This window comes from Chiloscyllium plagiosum, chromosome 22 (genome assembly GCF_004010195.1).
Source record: "Chiloscyllium plagiosum isolate BGI_BamShark_2017 chromosome 22, ASM401019v2, whole genome shotgun sequence".
Classification (NCBI taxonomy): Eukaryota; Metazoa; Chordata; class Chondrichthyes; order Orectolobiformes; family Hemiscylliidae; genus Chiloscyllium; species Chiloscyllium plagiosum.
This window is the reverse complement of record NC_057731.1, coordinates 4,512,379-4,529,369: the sequence shown is the minus strand read 5'-3', so window position 1 is coordinate 4,529,369 and position 16,991 is coordinate 4,512,379. Positions and strand designations below refer to the sequence as shown.

The window sequence follows — 16,991 nt, the reverse complement described above, 5'->3', positions numbered from 1 at the left end:
TACCAGCACAATTCTACTTTGAATGGTTTTACACTGTCAGCCTTAAGGCCACTTTCTTTTCATTTATCTTTTCATGGAATATGGGCATTGCAGCCCAACCCTAAATGCCCTTGAACTGACGGACTTTCTCTTCTATTTCAAAGGAATTTAAGATTAAACCACATTATTGTGGATCTAGAGTCACAGGTGGCTAAACCAGGTAAGGTGACAAGAGTTCCCTCACTAAAAGACATTCATGAAAAGTTGGGTCATTACGACAATCAATTATAGCTTCATTGTTAGCATTAATGTGGCCTGACTGTATATCTGGATGTAGTGACTGAATTCAAATTCCAACTGCTACCATGAAGAGATGTGATTTGAAATTCCCAGAGGATTAGCCTGGGTCTCTGGATTACCAGATAAATGACATTACCACAGTGGTGTAATCTGTTGCCATGAAAGATAAACACCAATACATGAACATAACAATTTGTTTCCATTTCCAGTTCATTTTTTTCCCCACCAAATGGCTTTTTAAAATATCCTTTTAAGGTTCTAACATCCACCTTGCAAGTACTTCATTATAACATATCAGTGCACTCTGGTCACTATGGACAGCAACTCTGACTTGAAAAGCCCAGAATTAAAGGACACAATTATTTTGCATCAATGTACATTTAATATTTCCACATTAATAATTTGCAAATATACTGAAAAAGACTCAGGGTATGATACAGCCTAGAAGTTGGGATGGATTGAAAATGTTGGCTACATAATACTGACAATGGAGGCCACAAACTATTGTCACCAAGACTTCTTACGATCTTCTTTCCATCTTCTGGAAATGTAAAGTTAGTGCAATGAAATACAGTGTCCACATGATTATAATCAACTTGTATTAACTGGAGGAAGCAGGAAAGGTGGCAAGGGTGCAAAATATACTCTGGGTGGGGAATTTCAAAGTCCCACACCAAGTGTGGTTCAGCAGCAGCATTACTGATTGAGCTGGTCCAGTCCTAAAACTACTAGACTGGGTCTACACCAGATGGTGAGGGAACCAACAAGAGGCAGAAAGCATGCTTCATGTCAGCCTTACCAGTCTGCTGCTACAGATACTAATGCTGTCATGGACAGATGTAAGAGTGATCACCACACAGTCAGAAGTCATGCCTTCACATTCAGAATACCCTCCGTCATGCTTTTTAGAAGAACAATCCCTACAGTGTGAAACAGGCCCTCCGGCCCAACAAGTCCACACTAACCCTCCGAAGAGTAACCCACCCAGACCCATTCCCTCTACCCTAGCACAGCCAATTCATCTAATCTGCACATCTTTGGACTGTGGGAGGAAACTGGAACACTCAGAGGGAACCCACACAGACCTGGGGAAAGCATGCAAACTCTACACAGACAGTCGCCTGAGGCTGGAATCGAACCTGGGTCCCTGGTGCTGTAAGGCAGCAGTACTAACCACTGAGCCACCATGCCGCCTCTGGGTTGGGTGGCACTATCACCGTGTTCCGTGAGACAGACTACGAATAGATGTAGCAACTCAAGACTGGGCATCCATGATGCACTGTGGGCCATCAACAGAACTTTACTCTAGCACAATCTGCAACCTCATGGCCTGGCATATCTCCTACTCAACCACTACCATCAAGCCAGGGGATCAACCGTTGTTTAGTGGAAAGTGCAGGAGGGCATGCCAGGAGCAGCACTAGGCATTTCTAAAAATAAGGTGTCAACAATTTACAGGTGAAGCGACCGAACAGGACTACTTGCATACCAAACAGCAAATGATAGACAGAGCAAGTAAACCCACAACCAACAGATCAAATTTAAGCTCAATGGTCCTCTTACATCCAGTCATGAATGGTAGAGGAGAATTAAACAATTCACTGAAGGAAGAATCTCCACAAATATCTCCAATCTTAATGATGGAAGAGCCCAACAGATCAATGCAAAAAAAATGGCTGAAGTATCCACAGTAATCTTCAGCCAGAAATCATGAGGGGTATATATAAGGTAAACGGCAGCTGTCGTTTCTCTAGGGAGGGGGATTTTAAGACTAAGAGGGACATTTTTAAGGTGAGTGGAAAAAGGTTTATAAAAAGACATGAGGGACAACTTTTTTTACACAGCAAATGATTCATGTGGAATGAACTTCCAGAGGAAGAGGTGGATTTGGATACAGTTACAATGTTTAAAAGACATTTAGATAAGTACTTGAATAAAACAAAAGTGGAGGGATATGGGCCAAGTGCAGACAGGTGGGATTAGTTTACTTTGGGATTATGGTTGTTATGGACTGGTTGGACTGAAGGATCTGTTTCCTTACTCTATAATAACAGAAGAAAAGTGAAGTACCAAATGCATGATCCAATTTGGTCTCCATCAGTGGTCCCCAACATCACAAATACCAGTCTTCAGCCAATTCGATTCACTCCACATGCTATCAAGAAACATTTGAAGGCTCTGAGCACTGCAAAGGCTATGGGCCCTGACAACATTCTGTCAATAGAATTGAAGACTTGTGCTCCACAAATTGCCACACATCTCGCCAAGCTCAGAACAGGTACAATTCCAGCTTCTACCTATCTGTGTGGAAAATTGCCCAGATATATCCTGTATACAAATAGAAGGACAAATCCAACCTGGACAATTACTGCCCCAGGCGAAAGTGAAGGCTGCAGATGCTGGAGATTAGTGTTCGAGAGCGTGGTGCTGGAAAAGCACAGCACATCAGGCAGTGTCCGAGGAGCAACAGAATCGACATTTCGGGCAAAAGCCCTTCATCAGGAACTACTGTTCCAGTCTCCTCTCAATCATCAAAAAAGTGATGGAAGGTGTCACCAACAGTACTATCAAGCAAGTCATTGTGAGTCAACCTATGACACGTGAACTACAGTAGTTCAAGAAGGTAGCTCACCTCCACCTTCTCAAGGGCAACTAGTTCAGGCAATAAATCCTGGCCAGCCAACGACACTCACGTTCCCATGAATGAATCAAAATAAATTAAGATAGGTAATCTAGAGGCTTTCCAAAGTGGAAAGCTAATAAACTTTATTTTCCTTATCAAAAGATAGATATTCATGTGGCATATTTTGTACAAGACAATATTTTCACTCTTAAAGACCACAAGACATTGGCACTGAGTGGTTTTACAACCAGTGAGATAGCCAATTTGTTATAGCACCTCCTCATCTCCTTTGAAGTCCTATCTTCAAAGGTTCAGCACTATTAATAGTTGGCCTGGCTTCAGGATTTCTATGTAGAATTACTGTGGAATTGGGGGTCACAATCTATACACTCTATCAGTGACATAGCCTACGATGGCCCTATTCATGCCTTGGTTCCTCAGACCAAATTCTGTTCTCTAAATGATATTAATTAACTTAATTAACCTGAACCAATCCACTTTTCATCCTGAAAGGCCAGAACAACATAATGATACCATCAACTTGAAATTTAGGTTCCAAACTTAAGTTTACATACCGGCGGAAATAGTAGAATCTGCAGAATACTGCTGACTGATTGAACTCCTCATTTTTCCTGTAACGTACCATACGACATTCTCTACACTTTTGAAGATTTGGTGCTATCTCAGAGCATGAGCCATCTTGCAGAAAAGGTTCTCCAGTTTGTTTAAGTTTCTTAACTTTCCGCCAATCCTTCAACACTGACCGTGGTAAACCATCTGTGAAAAAACAGCAAGCGTCTTGAAGACTACAGCATTGTACAAACTTCAGACAATAACATATTTTAAGCAAAGACAGATAACTTACTTTAGATGTATTCACTCTGAGAGTCACCTTGCTCTTCAAACAACATACAATTGAAAAATCAGACACATTTCTTTAACTAGTATTAAAATAATTTAATTTTCCTGCAGTGATTTGGTAAAAGCACTTGAGTAGTAGCATCATCTCGTACAACAGCCTTGAGTGAATTGTCTGTTCCAGTTAGGAGGTTTTTATACCTAGGAACACTGGGACCCTGCTTTGAACAGAAAATGCAACCTACTTCAATTGGTACTTTGAAGCTGAAAGGCTGAAGTCGAAGTAGAAACTAGACTAAGAAAACAGCAAACATCTATCCAAACTGAATTGTTAAGAGTGATTATTTAGGAAATAGTGAGGACTGCAGATACTGGAGAAGTCAGAATCAATAAAGTGTGACTCGGGAAAAAGTACAGCATTGTATTCCATCACATTGCTGACTTGTTGAGGGCGGATAGGTTTTGGGGATTAGTCACTGCAAGGTTCTAAAGTTTCTTACCTGCCTTTGTCGCTGCTTATATGGCTAGTCCAGTTCAGCTTCTGATCAATGGTAATTAGAAGAATGTTGATAGTGAACATTTCAATGATGGTAATATCACTGAACATCAAGGGATACTTGTTATATTGTTTCATATTGCAGATGGTCATTGCCTGGAATTTGTGGCACACGTTACTTGCCACTTTTCAGCTGAAGCCTGGGTACTGTCCAGGCCTTACTTCATTTGGACATGGGATACTTCAATATCTTAGGAGTCACAAACAGTGTCACTGATAAAGTCATTGATAAAGCAGCCGAAGATAGCTGGGCCTAGAACACAATCCTGAGGAAATCCTGAAGCGATTCCTGACTCTGATGTGACCGACCTCCAACAAACACAACCATCTTCCTTTGTATTGGGTATAACTCCAACCAGAGAAATGCATATTTCCCTCCTGCATATTTCACATGCCTGGAGTTTCTGTTATTGATACTTTATAAAACCTGGATGATTGACAGTTTCATTGACTGGTAGCAAGTGAAACAGAAGGGTGTGAATGATCTTTCTTAAAAAGCTGTTTTTTATATATGCTATTCTTAATATAGGGTTAAATCCTGGGTGGATGGGAATTAAAGTGCCTCATTTGGTATGGGGGAGGAAAAGCAAGAACAGAACATGGCATGGAAATGTGAGGATGACCATTTCAAGTTAGCTTTCATAAACTTTCCTCATGCAGACTTTGGTTCATGACACTTTCAAGATTCTAAGAACGTGTAAAAACTGGCCAAATTCCATGAAAATTATAGGGGATTAAGTTATGCATATTCCCACTTTGGAGTAAATGAGGAATTTAAAATATAGGTTTGCAATCCGAATCAGTACATGTCTGTAAAATGCTCTGGTGAAAATTGAAAAACCCAGTAACAGGGTCAGAATTCTTGGAATTAGGACCTGCTCTCCATTTTTAAAGGGTTCCCAAGACAATGCCACACCAAAAACCCAGGCCAAGGTTTCAATGCTACTTTTGGACCTTTCCAATAGTTTCTTACTGATTTCGGACTCAAAGTGTTCCCGTTGAACTTTATTATATCGTCATCTTATTACAAAACATTACAATTAACTGAATTCTGAGAGTACAGAATTCCTCAGATACTCAGGATTTTATTTGTTTGATCTCTATCACCAAAGAATTAGTAAACATAATGTCCCACCCCTTTATAGAACTGCACAGTTCTACTAACAAGATTGTCCAGTAATAACTTTTTTAAAAAAATCCAGTTGTTAATCCAACTATAATTGCTCCAAGTTTTTATTACTCCCAGTTGTTAACCAGCCATAATTCCATCAGATATAACGTATTTTCACAACGAGATGCAGACAATGAAATCATTAGCAACCAGCAGCCATTAAGTGAAATTAAAATTTAATTACAACGATAGTGAAGGTCTTATTCAAACATTCATTTCTCTATAAAAGTCAGTGACTCAACCAAATATGCAGATCCCAGATTGATCTATCGATCCCAGATGAGGCTATTGGAATGCTGCCACTATTAACATTATTATCAGAGCACAGGATTTCCATTCCTATTTATGATTTAACAACTTGTACTGAAAGCATTTGCTTGATACCAGCATCAGATACGTTCTATGATGAAACTCAATTAAGTTACGTGCCAGTAAACATGGCAGACCAAACATGAATAAACCATTTAGCAAAGTTATCTAGATACGAAATGTGAGCTTGCTCTCTCACCATGGATGCTGTCTGACTCACTGTGATCTCCAGCATTTGTTATTTTCACTTCATACTAAACATTAAGGTACACTGTAATCTGGCATGGGCTCATATCTTTCAGTGAGAATAAAGTCCAACTAAAGTAAAAGGCTGTTGAACAGAATTGATGACCTCATAACCATCTTAAGTAATTAATTTTCCTTCATCTAACCCTGAAAAATGTTTAGCTTATTTAAACTGGATGTAAAGACCCCAAGAATGGTTTCAAACTGAATGATGTGCAATGCTGCAAAAACGAATACGAACTGAAGACTGGAGAGAAACACAGAAACCAGTAAGGACGACTAAATAAAATTACAGGAATTGGAACCATGACAGAAAATTAGGAAGAAATATAAAAACAGGAAAACTTGAAGTATAAAGTTGCTAAAGTGAGCATTAGTCCCTTAGAGGGTGAGACTTGGCAATTAATAATAGGAAACAAGGATATGACAGAGGCTTTGAACAAGTACTTGTGCTCATAGAATATACAAAAACATCTCAACTATAGTAGAAAAGCAAGGGTGAAAAGAGAGGGAGGAATACTAGGAAAACTAATGGGACGAGCATCCAACAAGTCTCTTGGTCCGGATAGGCTGCGTCTGAGGGTCTTAAACAAATGATTTTGATGATAGTGAATGTTGCTTAAAATCTTCCAAAATTTTTGTTTGACTCTGAAAAGATTCTAGCTAATTGAAAAATTATAAATGTTCACATCACTATTAAGGAAAGGAGGGAGGTAAAACACAAGAAACTGTAGGCCAGCTAGGTTTAACATTGTTATTTGGAAAATTTTAGATTCCATTATTAAGAAAAACACAATACAAATAGAATCAAGATGCTTCGTGAGAAGGAAATGGTGTTTGTCAAATTTATTTGAGGTGCTTTGGCAATGAAGCAAGGGTGGGGGTTGAAGTAGTTTCTATTTAATGGAAAGAGGTTCTTCTGCACATCATGTCTGCATCAGTCACCAAAGGTCCATATATTCTCAACCCATTTTCCAGCATTTTATCCACAGCTTTGTGTGCTATGGCATTTTAAGTGCTCATCTAAACAGTTCCTAAATGTCTTCAGGACTTCCAGCATTACCATCTTTTTGGGCAGTGAGTTCCAGATATCCACTCTCTTTGAGTGAACACATTTTCCTCAAAACTACCTGATCCTTTTCTTAAAACTATTCCTCCTTCTTACTTATCGTTCTAAGGGAAAATGTTTCATGCTATCCTGCGTATGCTCCTCAGAACTTTCCACATCTCAATCTGGACCTCCCTAAGCCTTCTCTGGTCAAAGGGAAACAACCCCAGCCTATTGTGTCTTGCTTCACAGCTGAATTGCTCCAGCTCAGGCAATAACCTGATAAATCTCTTCTGTACCCTTCCTCATGCAATTACATCCTTCCTACAGTGTGACAACCAGAATTGCCCACACCAGTCCAGATGTGGCCAATCTAAAGTCATATACAGTTCCATCATAACATCCTTTCCCCTGTACACAAAGGTTTGATTAATAAAGAAAAATATCCTATTTGCCTTCTTAATCACCTGATCTACCTGCCCTGCTGCCTTCAAGGATGTATGGACATGCACTCCAAAGTCCCTCTGATCCTCTGTAGTTCCCAGGGTCCTACCATTCAACCTGTACTCCCTGGCTTTGTGAGTCCTTCGAAAGCACAATGCCTCACACTCAGAAGGATTAAATTTCATTTGCCATTGTTCTGCCCATTTCATCGGCCGCCTGTATTGTTCTGCAGTCTAAGGCTTTCCGCTTCTCCATTTACCTAACATTATTTTCATGTTATCTGTGACTTACTGATCACACCTTCTACATTTATGTCTAGATTATTAAGCACCAACAAACAGTAAGGGACCCAGCACTGAACCTTATGTTACACCACTGGACACAGGCTTCCAGTCACAAAAAATATCCTTTGATCATCACTCTCTGCTTCTTGCCACTTAGCTAATTTTAGGTCCACTGTGCCAAACTGCCCATGTGCTCTTAGATTCTTAACTAATCTCCGGATTACTTCCAGTGCCATGTGCTCATGAGTGTAAGAACAGATGATTGCATGGCTAAAGAATTGGTGCAGGGGACAGGGATCCAGATTGCATCTGAATGGAGGGGGACCAATATCTTGGCAGCCAGGTTTGCTAGTGCTGTTAAGTGAGGCTTTAAATTAGACTGGAGGGATCCTCAATAGGAGGGAGGCAAGTCAGAGGCTCAAAGGAGATACAATAATCAGTAATATTAAGTTGAAGAGACTGGAACACGACAGGGAGCAAAGAACGCCTGTTGGATTAAATTACATTTATTTCAATGCAAGGTGCTGAAAATTAAGGTCGATGAACTCAGGCCATGGATAGATAAGTGAGACTTGGATATTATAGCCATTATAGAAACATAGCTAAGGGAGGGACAGAACTGGCAGCTTTTGCTTTTACAAATATTTTTATTAAAGGCCTTTTTAAATCTTTTACAAAACATCTATATACACAAAAAAGAATAACACCAACAAACAGAAAAGTAGAGGCAGCAAAACAAAGTCATAACGCAAAACTATTATTAATGAACGACCTACTATTCTACCAGAACAAACATATCTACTTAACTTAAACTTAACTACAAACAAATTAAATAAATATTAACTTAAACTCAATGCAAGTAACTTAAGTTACATTACATCTCACTATTTTGTTCTATTTCACTTATCACAGCTCCACGGAGGCTCCCATACCTGGGAGCACCAGTTATAGTACCTACATTCTTTTTCCTTCAGCCTCCTCCTCCCAGAGCCCCACGGGCACCCATACTGATTCCCACGGCTATACCATGGCCCTAATTAATATTGCTGATAAGTTTCCGTCAATATAATTTAAAAAGGGTCACCACGTCTTGTAAAACTGCTCCATTTTGTGATGCACCAAATTTGTGAGGTAGTCTTGGGGGAGATGCTCCATTGCCAGTCTAGACCACCCCATAAGACCTGGGTTTTTTTCCAACATCCAATTCATTAGAATGTTCTTCCTCACACAGTGGGTAAGAATGTTACACAATCTCTTCCCGTGATCCCCCAGAGAGGGTAAATTTGGTAACCCCAGAAGAAGAAATACCAGATCCACGTTAATTTCAATGCCCAGGATGTCCTTTAGCTCCCTTATTATAGCACTCCAGTATCTCTGAATCTTACAACATGACCAGAGTGCTAATACTAATTTTACATTTGGGACACCCTGATGACACTCCTTTCTTGAACTTCGCTAGCCTTTCTGGCGCCATATGAGCCCTGTGTAATATCTTTAATTGCATGGCTTGCACTCTGTTAGATACTGAAATTTTCCTTACATTCCCCCATATATCTTCCCACACCTCCGATGAAATATCCTCTCCTAGCTCTAGATTCCACGTCCTATAGAGTCCTTCCACATCCCCAGGTCATGACCTTTCTGTAAATGATACAAAGTACTGACTGAAACAGCACCCTTAAACTGGAGTACAAATTTCTCCACATCTGACTTGTCTTCCTTTGTATATAATTCCTTACCTGAAAGTACTGGAAAAGGTTCCTATTAGACAGTCCATATTTCTGGCTTAACTGACTAAACGACATCAGGACCTCCCCCTCGAACAAATCTCCCAGGCATGAGATTCCCTTATTCTCCCGTAACTTAAAGCTGGAGTCCATTGCCCCAGGTTTAAAAGCTTGGGCTTCCCCCCAAGGTCTCAGTTGCCCTCACCTTGCCTCATTCTCCTCCAGATTTTCACCGAATTTAAAATGACTGGATTCTTATGCCCGGTCACGGATTTCATCTTATCCATAAATAATAAATTAACTAGAGGGCATCTCAACTGCAAGGTTTCAATGTCAAACCAAATCGGTCACCCTGTTATAGGAAGGTTGTTATTAAACTGGAAAGAGCGCAAAAGAAATTTACAAGGATGTTGCCTGGACTCAAGGATCTGAGTTACAGGGAGACGTTAGACAAACAAGGACCATTTTATTTAGAGCGTAGGAGACTGACCAAAACTGAACACGATATTCCAAATGTGGCCTCACCAACATCCTGTACAACTGCAACATAACTTCCCACTGTCTACCTGGGACTCCACTTTCAGAGAACTGTGAACCTGAACTCAAGATCCCTTTATTCCACTACACTCCTTAAGACCCTGCATTCACTATGAAACTCCTACCTTGATTTGATTTTCCAAAATGCAATACCTCACACTATATTATACTCAATTTGCAATTTCTCAGCCCATTTCCTCAACTAATCAAAGTCCTGCTGCAATTTCTGATAACCTTCCTCACTGTCAATTCTACTGCCTATTTTAGTGTCATCTGCAAACGTGTAATCATACCTTGTACATTCTCATCCAAATCATTGATATAGATAACAAACAGCAATGGACCCAGCATTGACCCCTGAGGCACTCCACTAGTCACAGGCCTCAAGTCTAACAAGCATCCTTCCACTATTACCCTCTGCTTCCTACCATCAAGCCAATTGTGTATCCACTTTGCCAACTCCCCCCGGTTTCCTTATAGAGGTATATAAGGTCTTGAGAGGCATGGATAGGATGAATGCATTCAGCCTCGTTTCCAGGGTTGGGGAATCAAATAAGAGGGCATCAGTTTTAGGTTAGAAGCTAAAGAATAGAAAAGAACCTAAGGGGCAACTGTTTTTTTTTACACTGAAGGTGATACGCATATAGAACGAGCTGCCAGCAAAAGTCATTGAGGCGGGTACGTTAACAATATTTAGAAGGCATTTGGACAAATACATGGATAGGAAAGGATTAGAAGGAAATGGATTAATTGCAGGGAAATGGAGTTATTATGGATGGTCATTTTGGTCTGCATGGACCAGTTTGGGCCAAAGGGCCTGTCTTTGTGGTGTAGGACTCTATGACTCTAGCCTGCCATGCAAGATCGGGTCAGAAGCCTGACTGAAGTCCACGTAAACTACATCAACTCACTATCCTCATCTACACCAGAGAACCAGTAGGTACAGTGTCTTTAAGTTTTTAAAAGATATCAAATAATCTGCCACATTAATGGTGACTGCAGAAGATACATGTTCATACTATTGGGAGAATATATTAGCACGAAGCACAGAATCATATTCAGGTTGGCAAAATAACTTATGATGTGCCAGACAGATGGGGCCTCTAGTGTTTATTAGTGACTTGGACTAAAGGACCAAGTGCACTGTAGACAAGGTTGCTGGGATAACAATGTTAGTTAAAAGATAAAGTTTTTAAAATGATTTGTGAGGAGGGTACAAAGAGTCATCAAGTGAATGGGCAAAAACATTGGAAGATGGAACAGAAAGTGGGAAAATATTATCTTGTTGATTTTGGCAGGAAGAATAGAAAGGCAGGACATTATTTAAATGCAGGCAGAATGCAAAATGTTGCAGTACAAAGTGATCTGGATGTTAATACATGTGAATCAAAAAATGTAAGCATACAGGTACAGCAAATAAGTAGAGGATGGAATGTTTGCTTTTAAAGCAAGATGGATGGAGTATGAAAGTAAGGGAGCATTTTGACATGTATACAGGGCATTGGTATTACCGTATCTCGAGTACTGTGTACAGGTGTGGTCTCCTTACACAGAAGGGATATTATTTGCATTGGAAGAAATTCAGATAAGGCTCATTTGACTGAAACCTAGTATGAAAGGGCTGTCCTGTGGAGCTGAGAAGAATGAAAGCTGACTGTATTTGAAACATAAGATGCCAAGGGGTCTTGTAAATGCAGATGGTAAAATGATGCTGCATCTCATGGGCAAATTCGATTTAAAGGGCCTAGTTTAAAAATTAAGGTCTCTCATTTAATATGGAGATGAGGAAGATTTTCTTCTCTCATTCTTGACCAGTATGCCGCACCAGAACTTGTCAAAAGTTCTATGAAGTCTATGGAATTCTCTATTATAGCACAGAAAGCCAGGTGATTGAATATATTGAAGGCTACGTTGGACTGATTTTTGAGCTATAGGGGAGTCAAGGTTTTGAAAAACAGGCAGGAAAGGGGTTTTAAGGACAAAGTCAGTTAATTCATGCTTAGTTGGATGGCAGAAATGTTTCAATAGACCAAATAATCTACTAATACTTCTATTTCTTTTGATCTTTTACACTTTACTTTGTAATTAACTTTGCTCAGCTATATTTTGTCATCCAACTAATTCCTTAACTCTTGTAACATATAGGCTAACAGCAAAGAAATGACTGTGAAAATTGCCAACTGAAATAAAAAGCACCAATATCCTGCAACAAGGGACCAATCATTCCTTTCTGATCTGCCTGAATTCAGCAACTGATGCTGAAATACTTCCAGGTCTTTGTAAAGCACATAACCCATACGAATGAACAGATCAAAAGATGGGTATACTCAAATTCTTAACTCAGTGTCATCAAAATACTACAGAACTACATCAACAACTCATCAGAACAACCAATTTAGAGAATGCACAGTTCAGTCAATTTTAATGAACACTGTCTATCTACTGTTGCACCAGAAAGACTTTCATCAGTGAGAAATGCCATACAAACCACATTTACATTTTAAAGGAAAATGCTCAAAGTCACAAGCCACTAGATATTTCATTTCAAAGCTATTAACAAGAGATTACACATTTTCTATGTCATTTACTGTACTTACCACTCTGGAGTTTAATTTTATTCTTCTCCTTTTCCTTTGTAATTCTGTATAAAGTACCATTAGGTTTGACTTCTTCCTCTTCTCTCTCAGTATCAGCTTTTCGTTTTTGCAAGTCATTTTGCCTCTTTTTATAAGTTGGCTTAGGTTGACGCTTGACCCTATGCTCAGATTTATTTTCACTTTCATCTGAAGCATCACTTTCAGATCCAGATTCATATATTCTTTTTATTCCTCTTCTTGTTTTTCGCCCTTCCTGCTCAGTTTTTTCTTCCTCAGATTGACCTGCTTTGTCAACATCATTTGATATGGAAGTTGATTGATTAACCAAAACTAGCTTTTTGGCATCTTTTCCTGCCGTTTCTGTATTTTCCACTTTACTTGTATTTTTGTCTTCTTCAGAGTGTCTAGTCAACCAGGCTTTTTTAAGTTTTGTGTGATAACCAGGTTGGCTGGATTGAGCAATCTGGCCATTGGTTATAGAACTTGTTTTATAAGACACATCTATTATTCCAGTATTATTAGGAGAAAGAGATGAAGCAGTTCTTACACTTTTAAGGCTTGTAGACTCGTTGTTATTAGCAGTAGTACTCGCCGAATGGGCCATAGCCAATGCTGCCTTATGCTTTTTCAGCTGGTAATAATCAGTTGTACTTGAGGCTCCTGTGTTATTCTGAGTAGTGTTTCCTGTTCTGGCAGCAGCTGTTGAGAAAACTACAGCGGATGTGGTATTAATTTTACATTCCTGTGTCCCTGTTCCAAAATGAGTTGAAGTTTTGGGAATAATTTGCCCTTCTACACTGTTAGTGATTGTGATGTAAGAGGAACAATAGGTTATACTTGTTTCACTGCTACTCAAAAGTTTACTTGCTGTGGCAGGAGCTATGGGGTTAATCATGCTATTGCATGAGTTGCTTACAACAACAGATTTTGTGCCGTTGTCTGAACATGAAGCTTTAAAGTTTTTCTCATGCTCCGCACCTGTAGTGTCCAAGTTCACGTCAGGTACATTGATTCTCCATATGTCTTTGACTTTTGATGAGTTAAGGTCCTCTATTAGATTTGATTGCACTAATACACTTCCTCTTCCAGAGTTCTTTAAGTTGCTTTGAATATTTCCTTTATGTTCTTGCTTGGCAATGGAAGATGGTCTTACAATAACAGATGCTGGAGCAACTTTGTTGCCGCTTTTCTCTAAGTGACAAACTGGCTTACCAAGGTTTCCAACACCAGTTTTCCAGACATCTAGTGAGGAAACTACAGGATTATGAATACAAATTTTCCCATCAACCCTTGGTTCTGGGAGTAAAGTTGGAGGTTTCTGGAGTTCAGAAATCTTAGCAGCATTCACAGGTTGTACTGGAGTCAGGGTTGGTGGGGATAGGTTGCGATAATTACCTTCTTTGCGTTCTATAACAGGATGAGATAGAGGATGGTAAACTGGAGCCCTATGTAAAGATGGCATACTTTTCAGAGGGTTTGACTGTGAAATTGTTAATTGTTCTCTGGTTCTCCCATGATCGTTATTATTTGTGCTCGGAGGCTGAGATGTCATTTGGTGGGGAAATTGTTCTGTAATTTTGCCAACTAAACCCTCACACTCAGGCTGATGTTTAATAAGAGGTGGTGGTTTGGACAGAGTCTTGTTATATGAAAGAATAGGTGTTGAAGAATTTGTTTTCTCAGCATACGGATGTATTATGTCTTTAGACAGATATAGCCTTGGAGGCTCATTTACAACGCTATTCGACAAAGTAGTAAAATAGTTGCTCTGAGGCATAGAATGTGCTAGTGAATTCTTTGATGTATAAAGTTCTCTTGCACAATGCTCCGTTTCTCCACCTTGTTTTATGTTCTGAGATTTTGGACCATCAGTAGGCAAAGATGGTATTCTGGAATAGGAATCTTTCACAACTTCATTTGTCTTGATTGTAGAAGCAAAACGAGCGACTTCAATACTCTCCTGCAGAATCCGCCGTCTCTCTTCGTTATATTTATTGTGACTGTCACTTGGTTCCTGCACTGATCTTTTCTCCTTACTCTGACAAAAGGCAGTGCTTGTAAACCCTCTAGCCAGCTGACTTTCTCGTCCATGTGAAAGTCTATCATGGTTAAATTCAAGCTTCGTTTGAGCAGCAGTGACAGAATGTTTGGAATTAACTACATTTTTCTTGTCAATTTCTCTATTCAAAAGAAAACAAAACAAGTATTAAAATCAAACATACTATAATTTCTAAAAATCATCTTCATGCATCATGGAGGCAACATACTATATTTAAACTGCCACAACCATTTATCTTCAGCCATCTGTTTGAGAATACTGAAAAGCACAAAATAACAATTGTTTTCATTAATTTCATAGTGCATACATTTTCCCCATAATGTACCAATATTGAAATTCAATTGTTTCTGAATCCATGTGAAAACACCTTTTCTCTACCACACTACATACAGAACTTATACTTTTTGCAGACACAGTATTTGTTTCTAATTAAAAATAAAGAAATTACATCATAGGATCACAGAACATCCCAAAGCATATTACAGCTAATGAAGTACTCTTCAATTGTAGGCACGACTATAATGTAGGAAATGGAACAGCAAACTTGCACAAAATGTGGTCTCACAAATCACAATGTGATAATGACCCAGATAATCTGACTTATGCAAGAAAAATCATTTTTAAGAACGCAATGACATTGACATTCTGTGGAGAAACTTGTCCAATTTTATACTAGAAACTACTACGAGGCCATTAATAGTCACCATTATTAAGGAGCAAATCAGGACATCATCATCAGTGCCAAATAGTTACACAGGGCAGTCAGGAAGGTCTTGTCTTCAGCTGAATACTTACCCATTAGGCACAGAGAAAGTTTGGATATGCACATTCTTGTGTAAGTAAACATTTAACAGCATGATGAAACCCAATTTATGACAAGTAATTTCTCTGCAACTAAGAATTTGATTTGAAAAGTATAAAGTGCCATTACTTCTGATTTTAATTGTTGTAGATTTTAAAGATTTCAAATAAACGTTGTTTAAATTTGCTTTTTCATAACTTTTATCTCTCTCTCAATTCAATCTTTACTTATTCTTCTCCACTCCCCCACCCCAAATACACACACTTCTTTCAGGCTCTGTGTACAATTTGGCATTGAGTTAAATATTCTAACTTATAGTTCCTTGATAAGGCTGCATGTCTACTTGGTTTACAAGATTTGCTGCTGCTTGCCATGTTCTCATATATCATAAATTTCCTGGAGATGGTGCCATGCAGTTTTAACCCTCAAACGACTGCAGGTTGCAGTGCAATAGCACACAAAGTTTCAGTCTAAGTGTAATGAATGGCTAGCTGTGTCTGTTTGGTACTGAAAGAAAAATCCAGGCCATCATTTTAGCTTTCTCTTTCACAGCATTCCCAAATTAGTCTAATCATGTCACAGAAAGGAACGCTTACTCTTTCTTATAAACTACAGTTGCCTTTGACAGAGGTGGACTAGAATGTGAAGCCAATTTCAAGGGTCGATGAGGTTCAGCACTGGCAGGGCGCACCGGGATGTGGCTTAGTAATCCCAGACTGTCAGCTGAGGACACACTGGTGTGCTGAGGTAGCCAAGGACTGGATGCATTCTGTTATAAAAACACAGATGGTTATACAAATAAACATTGTGTTCTCTGAAGCTAACAACACAACCTCTGAATGAAACTATTTGGTCACATGCAAATACAATACATTTTTCACAGAATTAAAACAACAGGGACAGCTAAAGTTATTTTAAAAATTAAAAGAACCTCAAAAGTGCACAAAATATCTAACCTGTGAAAAATAATGCAATTTCATTAGCTAGTTATGTTTCATCCGAGCTGTTTCTCAGCAAAACATTCACGGGTTAACTGTGTACTTGGCTGAATCTGTTAGAAATCTCTAAACTCTGCCAAAGCCAGTAATAAGATTAGGAAAAAAAAACATGAAATTCTCCTAGCAAACATTTATTCCAACAGCAATGGTTTCCGTGAATATAAAAAGAGCAAAAAATATTATGAACCTGACCACTTAAACTGCCTCATTCATGTCACATTGCACCTCAGTGTTAATACATGTTGAAAGTAACCAAAAAGACAAAAAAATCTTGATGTTTATTTGTGTGAAGGTATATTTTCTCTCCTTCAAAATCATCACTGTGTGTCAGTGCATTGGCAGATAAGGGAGGGAGGAAGGTTGGGGGGACTGGGGAGGAGACAGTGAGAGACAGACAGACAGAGGAGGGAGGGAGAGAGAGAGAGAGAGAGAGAGAGAGAGAGGAGAGAGAGA

At 39.1% G+C, this 16,991-nt stretch overlaps 1 protein-coding gene across 1 annotated transcript in view; it reads right to left on the bottom strand.

Annotated features, from left to right (window-relative positions):
* The window catches only part of jmjd1cb (jumonji domain containing 1Cb), a 61,945-nt gene that overhangs the window by 34,143 nt on the left and 10,811 nt on the right, over window positions 1-16,991 (bottom strand). Inside the window, exons 3-5 of the mRNA XM_043712297.1 lie at window positions 16,137-16,309; window positions 12,680-14,859; window positions 3,478-3,679 (exon numbers count right to left, since the gene is read on the bottom strand). Coding sequence (XP_043568232.1) covers window positions 3,478-3,679; window positions 12,680-14,859; window positions 16,137-16,309 — 2,555 coding nt within the window. The remainder of the gene's footprint in view (window positions 1-3,477; window positions 3,680-12,679; window positions 14,860-16,136; window positions 16,310-16,991) is intronic.